Below are 13,648 nucleotides of genomic sequence, written 5' to 3'. Positions count from 1 at the left end.
ATGGAATGGTTTTAAAAAATGAATTCAATTCCAAAGATGACCATATCAAAATAAAGCATGAGACTTCTGCATCTTTCTATACAAATGCAACAATGCAACATAGTGCATTATTGGACTTGTATAGCGTTTACATTTTAAATATTTGTAAGTGCTGTTTTGCTCTTAATAAGGAATTAAAAGGGATATCATGTTCAGCAACGCCATAACAGATATATACAAAGGCAAGGAGGTGTTTGGTTGTAGTGCTGTTTGTTTTGTCCCAATGCAATCCAGATGTTATGTATCTGTTTTATGCGTGCGGGAGCGTGATTGTTGAATAGAAGACGTGCATGATCTTTGCAGAACCAGTGGGGGTGGTTAGTTCCCCATTGGTGTATGTACATTTTATACACCGTGAACAATGTAACTTTTCAGTATATATATCCTGTAATTAAATGTGTTATTTAAAAATACAAAACTAGTATAATTGTAGTAGTCTCTTTAGTATTTCTGTATGTTTTTATCGTATTGGAAGAACATTAATATTTTAGAATGGTGGTGCAGTGCAATATTTTGCAGACATATGTGATTATTTTTCCCTTTTGAAATTAGTTTAAAATAAACACCTTATTAATGTCCACATTTAATTCGGAATAGTGCTGTTTTTGTGTTGTCTTGGGTTTAACCATGACAAAAAAGAACGAGTGTGCCTGTCTTCAAGTACAAGTTTAAACCATGATATGATGGAGATTACTTGAGATGATGTTCACGTTATGTGTTTGCTCCACGTTTCAATAATAATAATAATAATAATAATAAAAAAAAAAAAAAAATAATAATAATAATAATAATAATAATAATAATAAAGACCTTGAATTACAAATGTGTTGCAAGAACAAGTGTAAAAAGGTCCAGTCCATGGTGCTTGGTTTCTGGTCTTTGTATTCATTCTCTGGTAAAATACAATTAAATTGCTGTCAGATACAGTATTTAGCCTATAAGCAAATTGTTCCTTGCTGCGTTGCAAGTTCTTTGCCTTGTTGTGAAGACCGCAAGAAACAATTGTGCTTTATCCTCTTTCAAGTAGTTTTTGTTCTCACGGCAGTGGCACTGGAACATATTTTATAGTGGGGGAGCTGAAAGCCATTGAACAAAACTGTAACCCCTGTATAGGATGGAAGCCATGCAAAGCAAAGGTTTACATTTACAAAAATACCTTTAGTAGGCTACTAAGAATTAACTAACAACTAACTTCTAAAGAGCTGCATTTGTTAATGTGCTGGTAAGATGGTTGTTACCCGTTAGTAAAGCGTGATAAAATAAATGTTGGTGTTTTTTTCCCCAATTTTTCTGCTCTCCTTTAAAAATTAAATTTATACCTGTTAAGCCATTCCTGTACCTCAATCACAACTGAGAAATGTGTTAATAGTAAAATGTATTCAATTTGTGTTTTTTCTGTGAAACACCGAAATGGGCTTTTAAATCTTAAGTCTCACTTTTTCATTTAAAAGCAGAAGCGACTCCTCTTCATGTAGTTACACCGAGCGATTGTAATAGTGTGGTTTTTTATAATAGATTTGAGAAAAATGTGTGGCTTGTTAACATGTTGCAATCTCTCTTGTACGTTCTGCTTGTAAATAAAAAATAAAGTCTTGACCAATTTTAAAAGCCCCTTTTATTGTTTCATAAAAGCAAAGAAAAACATAAATGAAATCAATTTTACTATGAACACGTTTCCCAGCTGTGATTGATACACGACTGGCTTAACGAGTAATTTAAATAAAATCCCCCCCCCCGATTTCTACTACTCCAGTAAAGTAACTTTTTAAAATGGAGACAATCTAATTAGAATTGATAAGGCAAATAAATTTAAAAAATCTCTTTGACATTTCTGCAGTCACTCCTTATAAAACAGCTTTAATCAATCAATTAGTTTTACTCGCTTCTAACATTAGATTAATAAAAGGAAGAAGAATGTTGTCTAGAAAACAATCAGTGCTTAACAAGCTAATAATTTGTCTGAAGTCTTAAGGTTTTTTTCATCCAGCTGTTTGCAATTTGTATTATAAAATGAATTTAATATATACACTTTCCTGCCTGCCTAGTCACATCCAGTAAACTGAAAAAGGTGCGCAAAAGAGAAATAATTTTAACATTGTACTGTTTATTTTCTACCTTACATTTTAAAAAAAACACACCAGAAAGGACAGTTATTCACATTACCAGTATGCAAACAAAAATAATTTTCATGTTTATACATTTTACACAAATAAGACTACGTTATGAGGACAATAATGGATGCATTTTGCTTCATTTCTTGCTTCATTAATCACGTCTTTGTAAGGTTTACAAAGACTTGATTAAGATGTCCATAGGATCCCTGTGGAATTAACATGTTGCACTCATGTGCAACAAATAACATGTTTTGTTTTTTTATTTTTAAGATGACATCAATAAATGTTTTTTTACAGAATATACTTATGCAATAATTTCTCATACACTAACTGATTTTTGGAGACTTCTTTGCAGTTTATTTTTTAGGACAGTATCTTTCTCGCCTCAAGCACCCATGTTCTACAGACACTTTATCATCTCCATTATTACTTTAAAAATGTTGAATATGCTTGAAACACTAACAAGACACTTGGTAGAAGAGCCCACGGTTGCAGTTTAAAAGAAACAACAAAAACAAGACTCTTATCCATTGAAGAGCTGTAACACAAATGGTCTTCTGGAATTCTGGACTGGTCATGTTCATTTTTTTAAATAACATTTTTATGGTAAGACTTGTTCATTTTTTTCCCCCCAAAACTAAAATAATAAAAATAATAAACAATACATTATCCTTTGATGCAATGTGGTTTTCTCAGATATTTTGCCATTAGGAGCAATATAGCACTTCGTTACAGAGAGAGAGAGAGAGAAAAAAGAGAAATTGTAAATCAATTTTAATAGATGCCATACATTTTCCATTAATCTATGGGTCATGTTCCAGATGGTGCTGTTCTTAGTAGCGTCCATCTGTGTTAAAGTATAAGTGGTTGTGAGAGGTCTTCTTAAAGACAGTTGGAAGATTTCAACTGTTCGGGGGCCTCGCTGTCTAGTTTGCAGATTACTTTATAGATTGCTTTCTTCCACGAGGGATCGGTATCCTTTGCCATGGAGATGGCATTGAAAAATTCTTGTAATGTTATTTCAGCAACTTCAAGAAACCTATCTGGAACCTGTGGGAAAGAACAGTGCATTACTGTCCGTGAACATGATCGTACCAATTGGTCTGGATGAAACTGGTTCTAAAGGGGAAATGTTTAACAAGTAGGAATCCTTTAGTGATATCAATGGGAGGCTACTTGGACTGCAGATGACTGCCATGTCTTTTTTGGAAATGTTTAAAATAACTAACTTTTTAAAAGGAAAAAAAAAATTAGAATAAGCTGCTTTTTTTTCTACAAATGTTTAATGAAACCTCTAGTTCCTTAAGTTCAAATTCCACCTCACTTGTTTTGTTTCTATTAACTGGATGGGACATATCAAGAAAAGAATCTGCCAAACTATCTGGAGACATTACTTCAACTAGAGTAGTTATCTGAATGTTATCAGAAAAAGTTATTTTTCCCTTTAGCTCCTAACAAAAACCATCCCTGGGAAAGGAATGTCTTGGTTCCAAGTAAAGAAAACTTTCTCAGCTATTTCCCATCAAACTCCCTTCTACCTCGGAATTTACAGGATCTTTCTCAGCGTTCCGCGTCAGTAGCAATCCGAGCCTTGTTCAGGCGTGCTGTACCACTAATCCAGAGTTGTTTTTAGTGTGACTCTGTGGCTTCCTTTTCCCACAGTTTAATAATAAGCGGCTCTAAAGTTTAGATCTATAATAAGCGGCTATAAAGTTTAGATAATGGATTTAGACACAGGTGCAGAGCACCATGAGGGACAGTGCGAGGGCACATTGAGATGTGACTATTTGGAGATATTTACTTGTCAATGTGCAAATAATACAGATCAGAGGGCCAGTAAGTGCGTTTGCCATAATGAGAATGACCTAGACCTGGCTACAAAATCTAGCTCAACAAAATGAACACGAATTAAATAGAAAGCGACAAAATAATTTTGTATCACTTTGTGCAATATATTCAACTGGCTCAAAGCATTTCGTATGAGTGGGACAGATATGAAATCAATATCCCATATTCACTCCCCCCCTCCCCCCAAAGACAGCTGGAGCATTTTGCTAATTGTTCTCACTGTTTGCCAGAAAGTACTTCCCTCATGTGAATCAGATGGATACTAGTTTAGTCCCCGACATTATCCATGACAAAAAGATGTTTAAAAAAGAAATACTGGACCCTTTATTATGGTTTTACATTGCAGGTAAGATCTGAGTGATATGTGCTTTCCTGGATCCTGGTTATTTGAATAAAAAGTGCGTATGCTAATTTTTGAAGTTGCTTCTGTTTATATTCATAGGTTTTAAGGTTATTCTGAAGCGATTACAAACACTGTAATAAAACTAAAAAAACTATTTAAAAAAAAAAAAAAAAGAAACGAGTTGTGCTTTCATACCTGAAAGTCGTTGGCTTTGTTGTAGTGCATGTTGAGGGCTCGAAACAATTCAGAATCCCTGGAAACCGTGAGGTCTTTTGCATTGTTCACTCCATCCACAATCGCCTGGCGGGCAAACTTTTCCATCTGGATGTAGTAAAACTCACGGAAGTTGCTGAACCATTTGATGAGCTGGGAGGTGATGCAGCGGTTAAACTGGAAGCAGAAAAGTGATCTGAATGAAAGCGTTCAATGGTTTTTAGAAGGATGAAGATGTTACTTTTTTATTGTTGAACCAATTGGCTTTGCGCCCAACACTAATTTCTGCTTTACTGAAGGTTACAGTGCAGATCACATTAATGTCAGGCATTTGAAAGGAATGTTTGACATATCAATATTTATCCCTGCATATTTTATTTATATTACTAAAAACGTACTGGACTACGTGTCCTTTATTTCTTATATTAAACTTTACTATTTTCTGCAAACAGCCACCATGTAGCTGGTTTCGGGGAAGAATTTAAAGTGTACTGATGGAGTACATCTCAAGTTTTGAGGTAAGAAAAAGGGGGTTTAGGTATGGTGTGATTGCCTGTGCAGTAGAAAAGCAGGAGCAGCCTTCCTTCTCAGTGACTCAGTAATTTGACAGAATGGAATCGGACACCAGGATTATCTCCCTTTTGTTCAGTCTGATTCCTCTTAGCAGGGTCATGGGCCAGGAGGAGACACAGACTCACATCTGACTTCCCCTTAGCCTATAAGGTCAGCAGTGCAGAAGCGGTCAATAAGGTTACATTAGGAAGGTCAGATTGCAATGGGATGGGCCAGACAAATATTTAGGTTGAATTTCTTAGCCTCTTAATGCAATATGTCCTGATTTCAGCAAATACTACATTTATTTTATATTATTATCCATGATTTTGTTTCCAGAGTTTTAAAAAGAGATCTGAACAAACCTAACAGCACGTACATATCACAATGCATAATACTGATGTATTTATAACCAAGTGGTCTGCATTTAGGTTTGTTTCATACTGAAAAAGCATCATCAATAAATGATATATAATTCAACATATCATTTTCCCTGAGTTGTACAGTGGTAGGAAAAAAAAAAAAGATAAGCAGGTAGTTAGAACTAGTCAGTACGGTATGCACTGTACGTAAATCGTGATTCAGAAATGAAATATGCTTTAAAGAAGGCACTAATTAGCATTGTTTCTGCAGTTGTCAATATTCCTCTAACAGTTGTCTGTCTCTTCTGACCACACGTATAACTGAATAGTTCTACAGGATGTTTGCCATTCCAAGTAAAATGGCACAGATTTGCAGTCCAGCATATGCTGCTTGTAAACCCTTTTTAAAAGCCAATAGATCATTGCTTCTCCTCTAGACAGGAGAGTTGGTTATGTGGTTCGGCTCCTGTCTATTTTATTTCCTAATAGCCCCCCCACAAAATCTGTCCTACTCCTGCTGACGGCACATCAAAATATTTTGGACCCTTCTGTATGCATATAGCCATATCTGAAGCAATATATGAAAACTATTATACTCCTTACTTTGCTTACCTTGACGTCTGGGAAGAATGTTTTCAACACATTGGAGCTGGGATACCGTGTGTAAAAGAACATCAATTTAGCTTTCTTCAAGTGGTTGGGTGTTAGACCCTCCTGGATGTATGCAAGAGTTAAGGATCGAAGCTTATTCACTTTCAAAATTTAGTAAAACAACAAATATATTTATTTTGGTGTACAGGAAAATATAAACCAACTGAAGGATATGAACTATGTTTTTGAATATTGTTTTAAGTAATAGAAGCGTTTAATATAAAAACCACTTCTGTCCTCGTACAGTAATTTATATCCTACTATAATATGGACTAATATTGCCTTTGTTTATATAGATACAATCAACTCCTCATCTCCTGTCCTTACTCTTAGCTTAGTCTCCTATTCCTGATAAATCGCATTAGACAAAGACATGGTTCACTAAACTGCAGGCTCAATTATCACACACTTACATTATAGGCTAATGTTGGCAAACTAACCTAATAAATTTAATTGGGGACCACCAAATGTAATCTGTATTGTGACCACAGATTGGGATAATATTTTAGTATTTCTGTTGTTCAGAATTAAAAATATAAACATTAGAGGAATATTACATATCTGATCAAAGCTGATGGAAATATTGGGTTCTAATTTGATTTCTGGTACACATTCAAAAGTGACGATACCTCTCCAAACACAGTAACAGGATTAAACAGTCGCCATCTGTAAATCAAAAAGCTATGACGAAGAACTTCAATTACCAATTGAAATACTCAACCTTTGTCCTCGTTTCTACGAGCTTATTCTCTGTGTGCTGGGACATGAGTACATACTTTATTACTTAATCGTTTCCCTTCTAGATTTGGATTTTGTTTGTAGGTTTCTTCAGATTTAAATTTTAATAATTTGACTGATTTCAATGACGTGGCAGTCTCGATGCTGGGCCATCAAAAGTGAAAGTGCTTTATTCATTTCTAAGATAAACATCCTATCCCTGCTATTCAAAGGACCAGGAAGCTAATTGAGACCTCTGTAATAGCGCACTTGATGTTTTGTGAGCAGTGGCTGTTATACACTGAAACCTAATTATGTCGGTGCATCAAACAAAGTAAAACAAGCAAAAAAAAAAAAAAAACAATCTTCAGCAAAATTAAAAGAGGGAAGGGGCAGGGGGGTTTGTGATAATGTTGCTGTTGGTTATTAAAGGTAAGAAAATGTTTAATTGGTATTACTATTCTTGTTATTGTTCCTACAAAAACTTAAAGAACCCCATCTGTTAATGAACTAGCACATACCTTATATATATATATATATATACACACACATACATACATGGAATGGGGTAGGATTTTTTTTTTTTTTAAATAAGCTAACTAAATGTATTCTGAAGAGCCATAACTGATTGTTGTTTTTTTTTCCCATTTACTTGATATGTAAATGTATTTTAATTAACCTCCATTATTGTTTGTGAAGAGGAACACGTGATAGTGTTTTGTATGTACTCATAAGCAGCTTTTATAGTCTCATTCCTGGCTGTTGTTTCACAAACAAGGAACAATGTTAATCAAGGTGACATCTTCTTCAGATGCTAAAAGCATTTTAATGCAAGAATAACAGGGACAGAGAAGGGAGAATTTGTTTTGCTTGCTAGTCTTGATCTAATGTGACTATCAAAACCTAGGTCCGCTTTGCACTGCCTAGCAGAATTACCTTAGCTGTATTTTTGTTTCTAGGTCAGAAAGAGACAGACAGGAAAATATAATATATAACCACTTTCTTTTTTCTGAGGATAAAGGCTGTCCAGTTCAGGCATGCAGGTACTTAAAGCTAACTTGCAGTGTGCAACATGTATTGTACTTTGTTGTGCTTGTATATTTATTCCAAGACATGCACAAAAGAGAGAAGGGGTTCTGTACAAAATAACCAATTCTGGTATAAGAAAGTGCTAATACTGTAGGAACTATATGATGTGATTATGGACCAGTCTGTGAACTAGAAATGTGGGTCCTTTTGTTATTGTTACGACATAATATATATATATATATATATATATATATATATATATATATATATATATATATATATAGTCAAAAGTTCATGGCATTTTCTGAATAAAAACACTATTTCTGCCTTTGAAATCAGTCTCTTGTTCCACACAATTTCTTATCAAAGCCATGTATTCCTTTTTATTTGTCTTTTTCCAGACTTAGTCATTACTTTGTTCAGATTAAAGAAGATGCTATAATTTTCTTTTGGGTTACCTAGATCAAAGAGAACATTCTCCTTGAAGTCTGTTCTGCTGGAAGTCTTAATGCTGCACTAAAGCTAAGAGTCACTTCTGTGTTGGAAAGGGAAGAAAGGAAAATTGTCATTTTGTTTGTTGGTTTGCCTTGGTCTTCAAAGACACTAGATGGGAATAACATTAAACTTGCAGAAAGAAAGATTATTATGATACACTATACCCAGCTGAACGTGAATGCAAAGCAAATTCCCATTTTATATTTTTTGAAAATCACTTTTTTGCCGGTGACGCATTGGAATGCATAGGCTAGACACGGCTGCATTTGTGTGTTCAACTGGAATCTCATCCTGGTCTATAGCTGTACACCACTGAGGTAAGCGTAAGGAGTGACTATGAACAGGCACTGACCTGGAGCTATTCTTTGACTGCTAGGGTCTCAAGGTTATGTTGTTACTACCATTTAAATAGTTGCATTTATACCACTGGTAAACTACCACGAAGATCTTTGGAACTCTCAATGTACCCAAGTCCTAACTGATCCTGGATAAAATGTACTTTTCTCTCTCTCACACACACACAGTGTTTTCTCTTCATAATGTTTTAGCTCAGAATATATCTGTCATCTGTCATCTGTCATTATTTAGTCGGTAATTTCTGCTATGTAGGGTATTGCTTAATAATAAAATATTTTATTAATAACGTCAAAAACTCAAATATAAAATCTTCAGTAATACAAATATAAACTAAATTTAGGTAAACCAGCATTTCGAAAAAATCACCCTCCGTTTACCTAAATGTAATTAGATTTTTTGTCTACACACTTGTAGAAATCAATTTTAGTAAAGGATATATTTAATGACATATAAGGATTCCGTTCTGCCATGTTCTGAAGATCCCCACATTCCATTTTTACATGGGGAAGACAGAGGCTCTCCACTGGAACCTGGCTGAGAGTCGCTTGGCGTGATTGGTGAGCCACATGACTGGAGCTGACTTTTGATCTGACCTTGATGGCTTCCCAAGGTATGTCTACCAACTCTGGTGAAGACCTGTCCATAGATGGGGGGATGCATGGGTGGCTGCCAAAATGACCATGAGGGCCATATTTCAGGAGATGTTCAAGTATTTGGTTTTCCTGCACTGCCTGGTGATAGTTAAATTGAAAAGGTGTTTGAGGCAAGTGGTAGGGCCTCTTAAGCCCTTGGCTTGCAGAACTAGGATGATTGAGAGAGGACTTCCGCACGACCAGTGACAGTGCCTCTGTCTGGTCTTCGTCAGCTAGTGCCTCAGCATTTTGATAATACTCGAAATGTCTGGGCTTTACACTGTCCTCAAAATGAGCCAGCTCCGGAGCATAGGGTCGTAGATTCTTGCTTTCAGAAGCCATGTTATTAGACATGGATTCCTGGTCATTTTGCAATTGAGATGTCTGGCTGGACAATACAGAGGTGAACTTCTTTAAAACAGAGTCCACACTCTCATTTACCACCCTGGATAACTCGTGTTTTAATGTATCGGACAAATTCTTTCCATCAGCTAGCATCGGTGGGGCAATGTTGCCAAAGGGCAGTCTATCTCTCTGTGCCTCTCTTACTTTTTCCATCTTTTCAAAGCCACCATCAAAACCAGCACTGCAGTCATAGTTAGAAGTCTCCATAAACTCTGTGTTCATATTGTTGGTATGCGATGAAAAGCTAGCCTCTTCTGTCTCATCCTGGTCATCATGCTCAGAGTCACTGACATTATAAACTTGGAAGAACTTCTCCTGCAGTTGCCTCAGCAGCCTCTGCATAGACTGAAGCTGTTCTTTAAGCTGATGGCACTCGTCCTTATTGCTGGTTCTGGTGGCTGACAGGGCTTCACACAGGCTGTGGTTCTGGTGCTGAGGAAGTCTCTGCTTTCTTTTGTTCTCCCTGTAGCTTTCCCTCGCATCTCCTGAGGGATCGCTTCTGTCCCTGTTGGCAGGAACTCGCGCATTAGGAAAAACCGCCATTCCTCTGATGATATTTTCCACCCTGGCTCGTTTGGCTTGGCGGTGCTCATTAAAAGGCCCGTCGGCTTCAAAGCTGGTGGTTGTGGATGGTTGACTAGCCGGGGACGACGGTTCCAGGGTGCTTTCCTTTGAGGAGCTGCTGCTTCTGTCCTCCTGACTGAAGTCTGCAGTGGTGGAACTGGGGACAGCACTGGGTGGCAGGTAGAAAAGGCTCTCTTCTGCTACCCTCTTGTTCTGTATTGTCTTCCGCAATAGCTGAGAAATGATGGAGCCATTTGAGTATAGCCTCAAGGAATCGTCATAGAGATTTCTTTTGAAGGAAGAGTGAGACAGTTCATTTTTGTCCTCTACCAGGTAGCTCTCTGTAGAGCTATGCATGTTCTGCTCTGAGAGGTTCATACTGATTTTATGACGTTCAGACTAATTATAAAAACAGCTTTCAAGATGAATATATCAAAGATGCCATTAAGTAGGATGTAGAAGTGTTCAGATATCTGAAAGACAATTGTATAAAAAAAATAATAATCTGAAAATAAGACTGATTTTAAAGAAAGCTACAAAACTTATGAAAAAAATACAATTTCCTGTTTTTGTTGTTAGCAAGAATGGAATTCCTCTAGTAATTAAAAGAAAACACATTTCAAAAACAGATGGACTGTGGGCTGTTACCCCTCTTTTCAATGTACTGTACTAATATACATTTTTCAACCATCTTCCATTTTTCAATATAAATGCAGGTCTAAAACCTAAGTCTAACTGAAAATTCTAATAGTAACAACTATGTTTACAGTATCAGTCATGTTTAATACAAAAACATACAATGTGGAGATGGCAGACTTTGTGCATTGCATTCATTTCTTAGCTCCCTTCATATATAATATACAGTATATTGCCAGTAAATCTGAATGCTATTTCTGTATAAAAAGCCTACCTATATTACCAAAAAAAAAAAAAGATCCAAGATCTGAACTGGAGAACATTACAGTGTTTTCATTTTATTTTATCATTTAAAAGATGTTTAATATGCATGGTGTAAAAAAGTTTATAAACACTATAAATGCCTTCTTTTAATTAGGAAACGAGAGAAAGAATGATTCTCCTTACTGAGACCACACAGGAGATCAATGTATAATATTTAAGAACAAACTTGTTATCTCTATATTGTTGTAGAGGATAAAACAGCAGAAAAGTCTATACTTATAAGAAATAAAAGCTTTAAGACAAATTGTACTTTGGGTGATTCAAGCAGCCCAAACTACATTCAATTACTAATTTGAAACCAACATAATCAAAGGTAGCTTTCAACATGCTCCATGTTTAAATTCTGCTTAATAAAAACAACACACGGTCTAGAAAATAATTGGTGCTTTGAAATGTTAGGTATTCTGAACATGCTGTAATTTTAATATTCACACTGAATATACATTGCCACCCCAACAATTTTTTAAAAACAAAAAATGCCCCCCCCCCCCCCTTGGAAGTACAGTAAACCTGTTTCATAATACAACAGGTTTATTATTATACAATCAAAATTTTCTCAAACCAGTGTTACTTTCTTCGATAAAACATAAAGTTCAAATAAACATCATTTTAAACTTAACAGATAAACAAGGGTCTTATGGTTTTATCTGGAACCCTTGTTTTGTTTAGTCTAAGTAGACCCATCCCACCCTCTGCATATTGAAGCCCTCAATTAGTGTCATTTTCACTCAAAAAGCAATGCATGTTCCCATGACTAATAGTTCCCATTGTGTTTGTTATATTTCCATAAAGTAATTTTGAATATGAGACGAACAATACGCTGTCTTGCGTGTGGCATGGCCAATGGCTATTGGGCGTTGCGTCTCTATTTTTCTGTGTGTGTTTCTAACTACACATTTTAAAACTATTGTGTGTGCTTCAGCATGCATGTCTTTAATACAATAATGCATACAGGAATACACCAATACTGTGTGACAAAAACCCCATTGTCTTTAGAAACGGTTTTAACTTCTGCTATCTTGTTAAATAGTAATAAAAAGGGGAAATATTTATAAGAACTATTTAAATAATAATAGTTTAGATTGTGGTAATAAATTATTATAGGCCTACTTCCTTTAAACAACACAATGAAAGACTTTTTTTTTATTTTGACTATAGGCCCAGTCTATATATATATATATATGAGAGACAGAGAGATACGTTTTTGCTCAAAGAATAACTTCCCAATGTTTCGGTATATTTAACATAACTTTGTCAAGGGAAAGTGCGTTTGAAAACAAACATTGGAGGTATTTTATATATATATATATATATATATATATATATATATATATATATATATATATATATATATATATATATATATGTAATAATTTTGTCACGATATCATTGATTTCAAATACTTTCTAATGTATTCATAAGTAGGCTAGGTAAGCGTTTCAAGTTTTATTTTTCTTTTATTAATAATCTCTGATTCTTTGCTATATATACAGGTCCAGTATCTTGATCCCTCTGCCTCATTAACTAATCTCCAACTCAAATCATTGTGCTGCTGTACAGTAGCGAATATTCATTGCATGGAGTTTCTGGTTCTATTGATTTTGATGCGTTATGGAATTTACTTTATATGAGGTAATAACTCGTATAAGCAAAAAAATTAAAAAAATTAAAAAAATATTCGGACAAAGCCGTCATCGGTGATTGTATTCAAAACAACTATATAATAATACAAGATTGTGCTAAATGTTACAAATTATGTATTTGAAACCTTTTACAGTCTTATTATGATTATCGTGTATGGTGTATTGTATTTTTTTTTAAAAAGCCTATTTAATCGCAAACATTATTTTAAAATGGAGATTGAAACAGTAGAGGCACAGACGTGTATGCAACCAATAACAGCCATCCACATAAAGCTTCTTAACTATATGACTAACTTTATACAAAGCTCTTTTCTGCCATATTCTATTTTAAAGACAATGCCAAAGTGTGTGTCGTTTCATTGAAGTGTACACACCTGGACCGAGAAGTGGAATTCCAGGTAACTGTAGTAATGGAGGATGCAAAAGGGTTTTTTTTCTCCCGTTTGTTTGTTTTACAATACTAAAAGAACACGTATAAACTCAGGTTGAGACAATGTTTTACACTTCCATCAATGCTTAACGAAATCTACCTGTACCTTTGTTATATTCAGATTGAATAATATAAACTGTTACCATTGATAAAGTGCTCTTACCTTTGTCTGTGATGAGAAGGAAGTGATACCGCTGCTCCGCTGAAAGTAAAGTTAAAGCTGTTCGCTGAACGGTCCCTGTAACTGTTACATTTATTATACTTCTTAGTACTGTATTAGAAAGTCCCTGATGT

The 13,648-nt window shown here is 35.2% G+C and overlaps 1 protein-coding gene across 2 annotated transcripts; it reads right to left on the bottom strand.

Annotated features, from left to right (window-relative positions):
• Positions 1-1,778: 1,778 nt before the first annotated feature.
• On the bottom strand, positions 1,779-13,623 carry LOC117422070 (prospero homeobox protein 1-like). Of its 2 annotated transcripts, none has more exons than XM_058987893.1 (5): positions 13,518-13,623; positions 9,158-10,794; positions 6,075-6,191; positions 4,540-4,734; positions 1,779-3,203 (listed from the first exon to the last, which is right to left on the bottom strand). In XM_058987893.1, exons 2-5 carry the CDS (start codon positions 10,697-10,699, stop codon positions 3,036-3,038), a joined length of 2,022 nt encoding a protein of 673 aa, XP_058843876.1. In that variant the 5' UTR covers positions 10,700-10,794; positions 13,518-13,623; the 3' UTR covers positions 1,779-3,035. The 2 variants fall into 2 exon arrangements, with proteins under 2 accessions (XP_058843876.1, XP_058843878.1); XM_058987895.1 differs by having other exon boundaries at positions 6,084-6,191.
• Between the last annotated feature and the right edge of the window lie 25 nt (positions 13,624-13,648).

The sequence above is a fragment of the Acipenser ruthenus genome, chromosome 15 (assembly GCF_902713425.1).
Source record: "Acipenser ruthenus chromosome 15, fAciRut3.2 maternal haplotype, whole genome shotgun sequence".
Lineage (NCBI taxonomy): Eukaryota > Metazoa > Chordata > Actinopteri > Acipenseriformes > Acipenseridae > Acipenser > Acipenser ruthenus.
The sequence above is the reverse complement of the archived record's forward strand: the minus strand, read 5'-3'. Positions and strand labels throughout refer to the sequence as shown.

What these genes read in the sequence shown, in the direction of transcription:
- LOC117422070 (XM_058987893.1), bottom strand. Translation starts at nt 10,699, where the DNA reads ATGAACCTCTCAGAGCAGAACATGCATAGCTCTACAGAGAGCTACCTG. An exon ending in ATCCTTATATGTCATTAAAT is followed by an intron (nt 6,192 to 9,157) that starts ATATCCTTTACT and finishes ACTCTTGCATAC; the next exon opens with ATCCAGGAGGGTCTAACACC. An exon ending in CAGACGTCAAGGTAAGCAAA is followed by an intron (nt 4,735 to 6,074) that starts GTAAGGAGTATA and finishes TTCTGCTTCCAG; the next exon opens with TTTAACCGCTGCATCACCTC.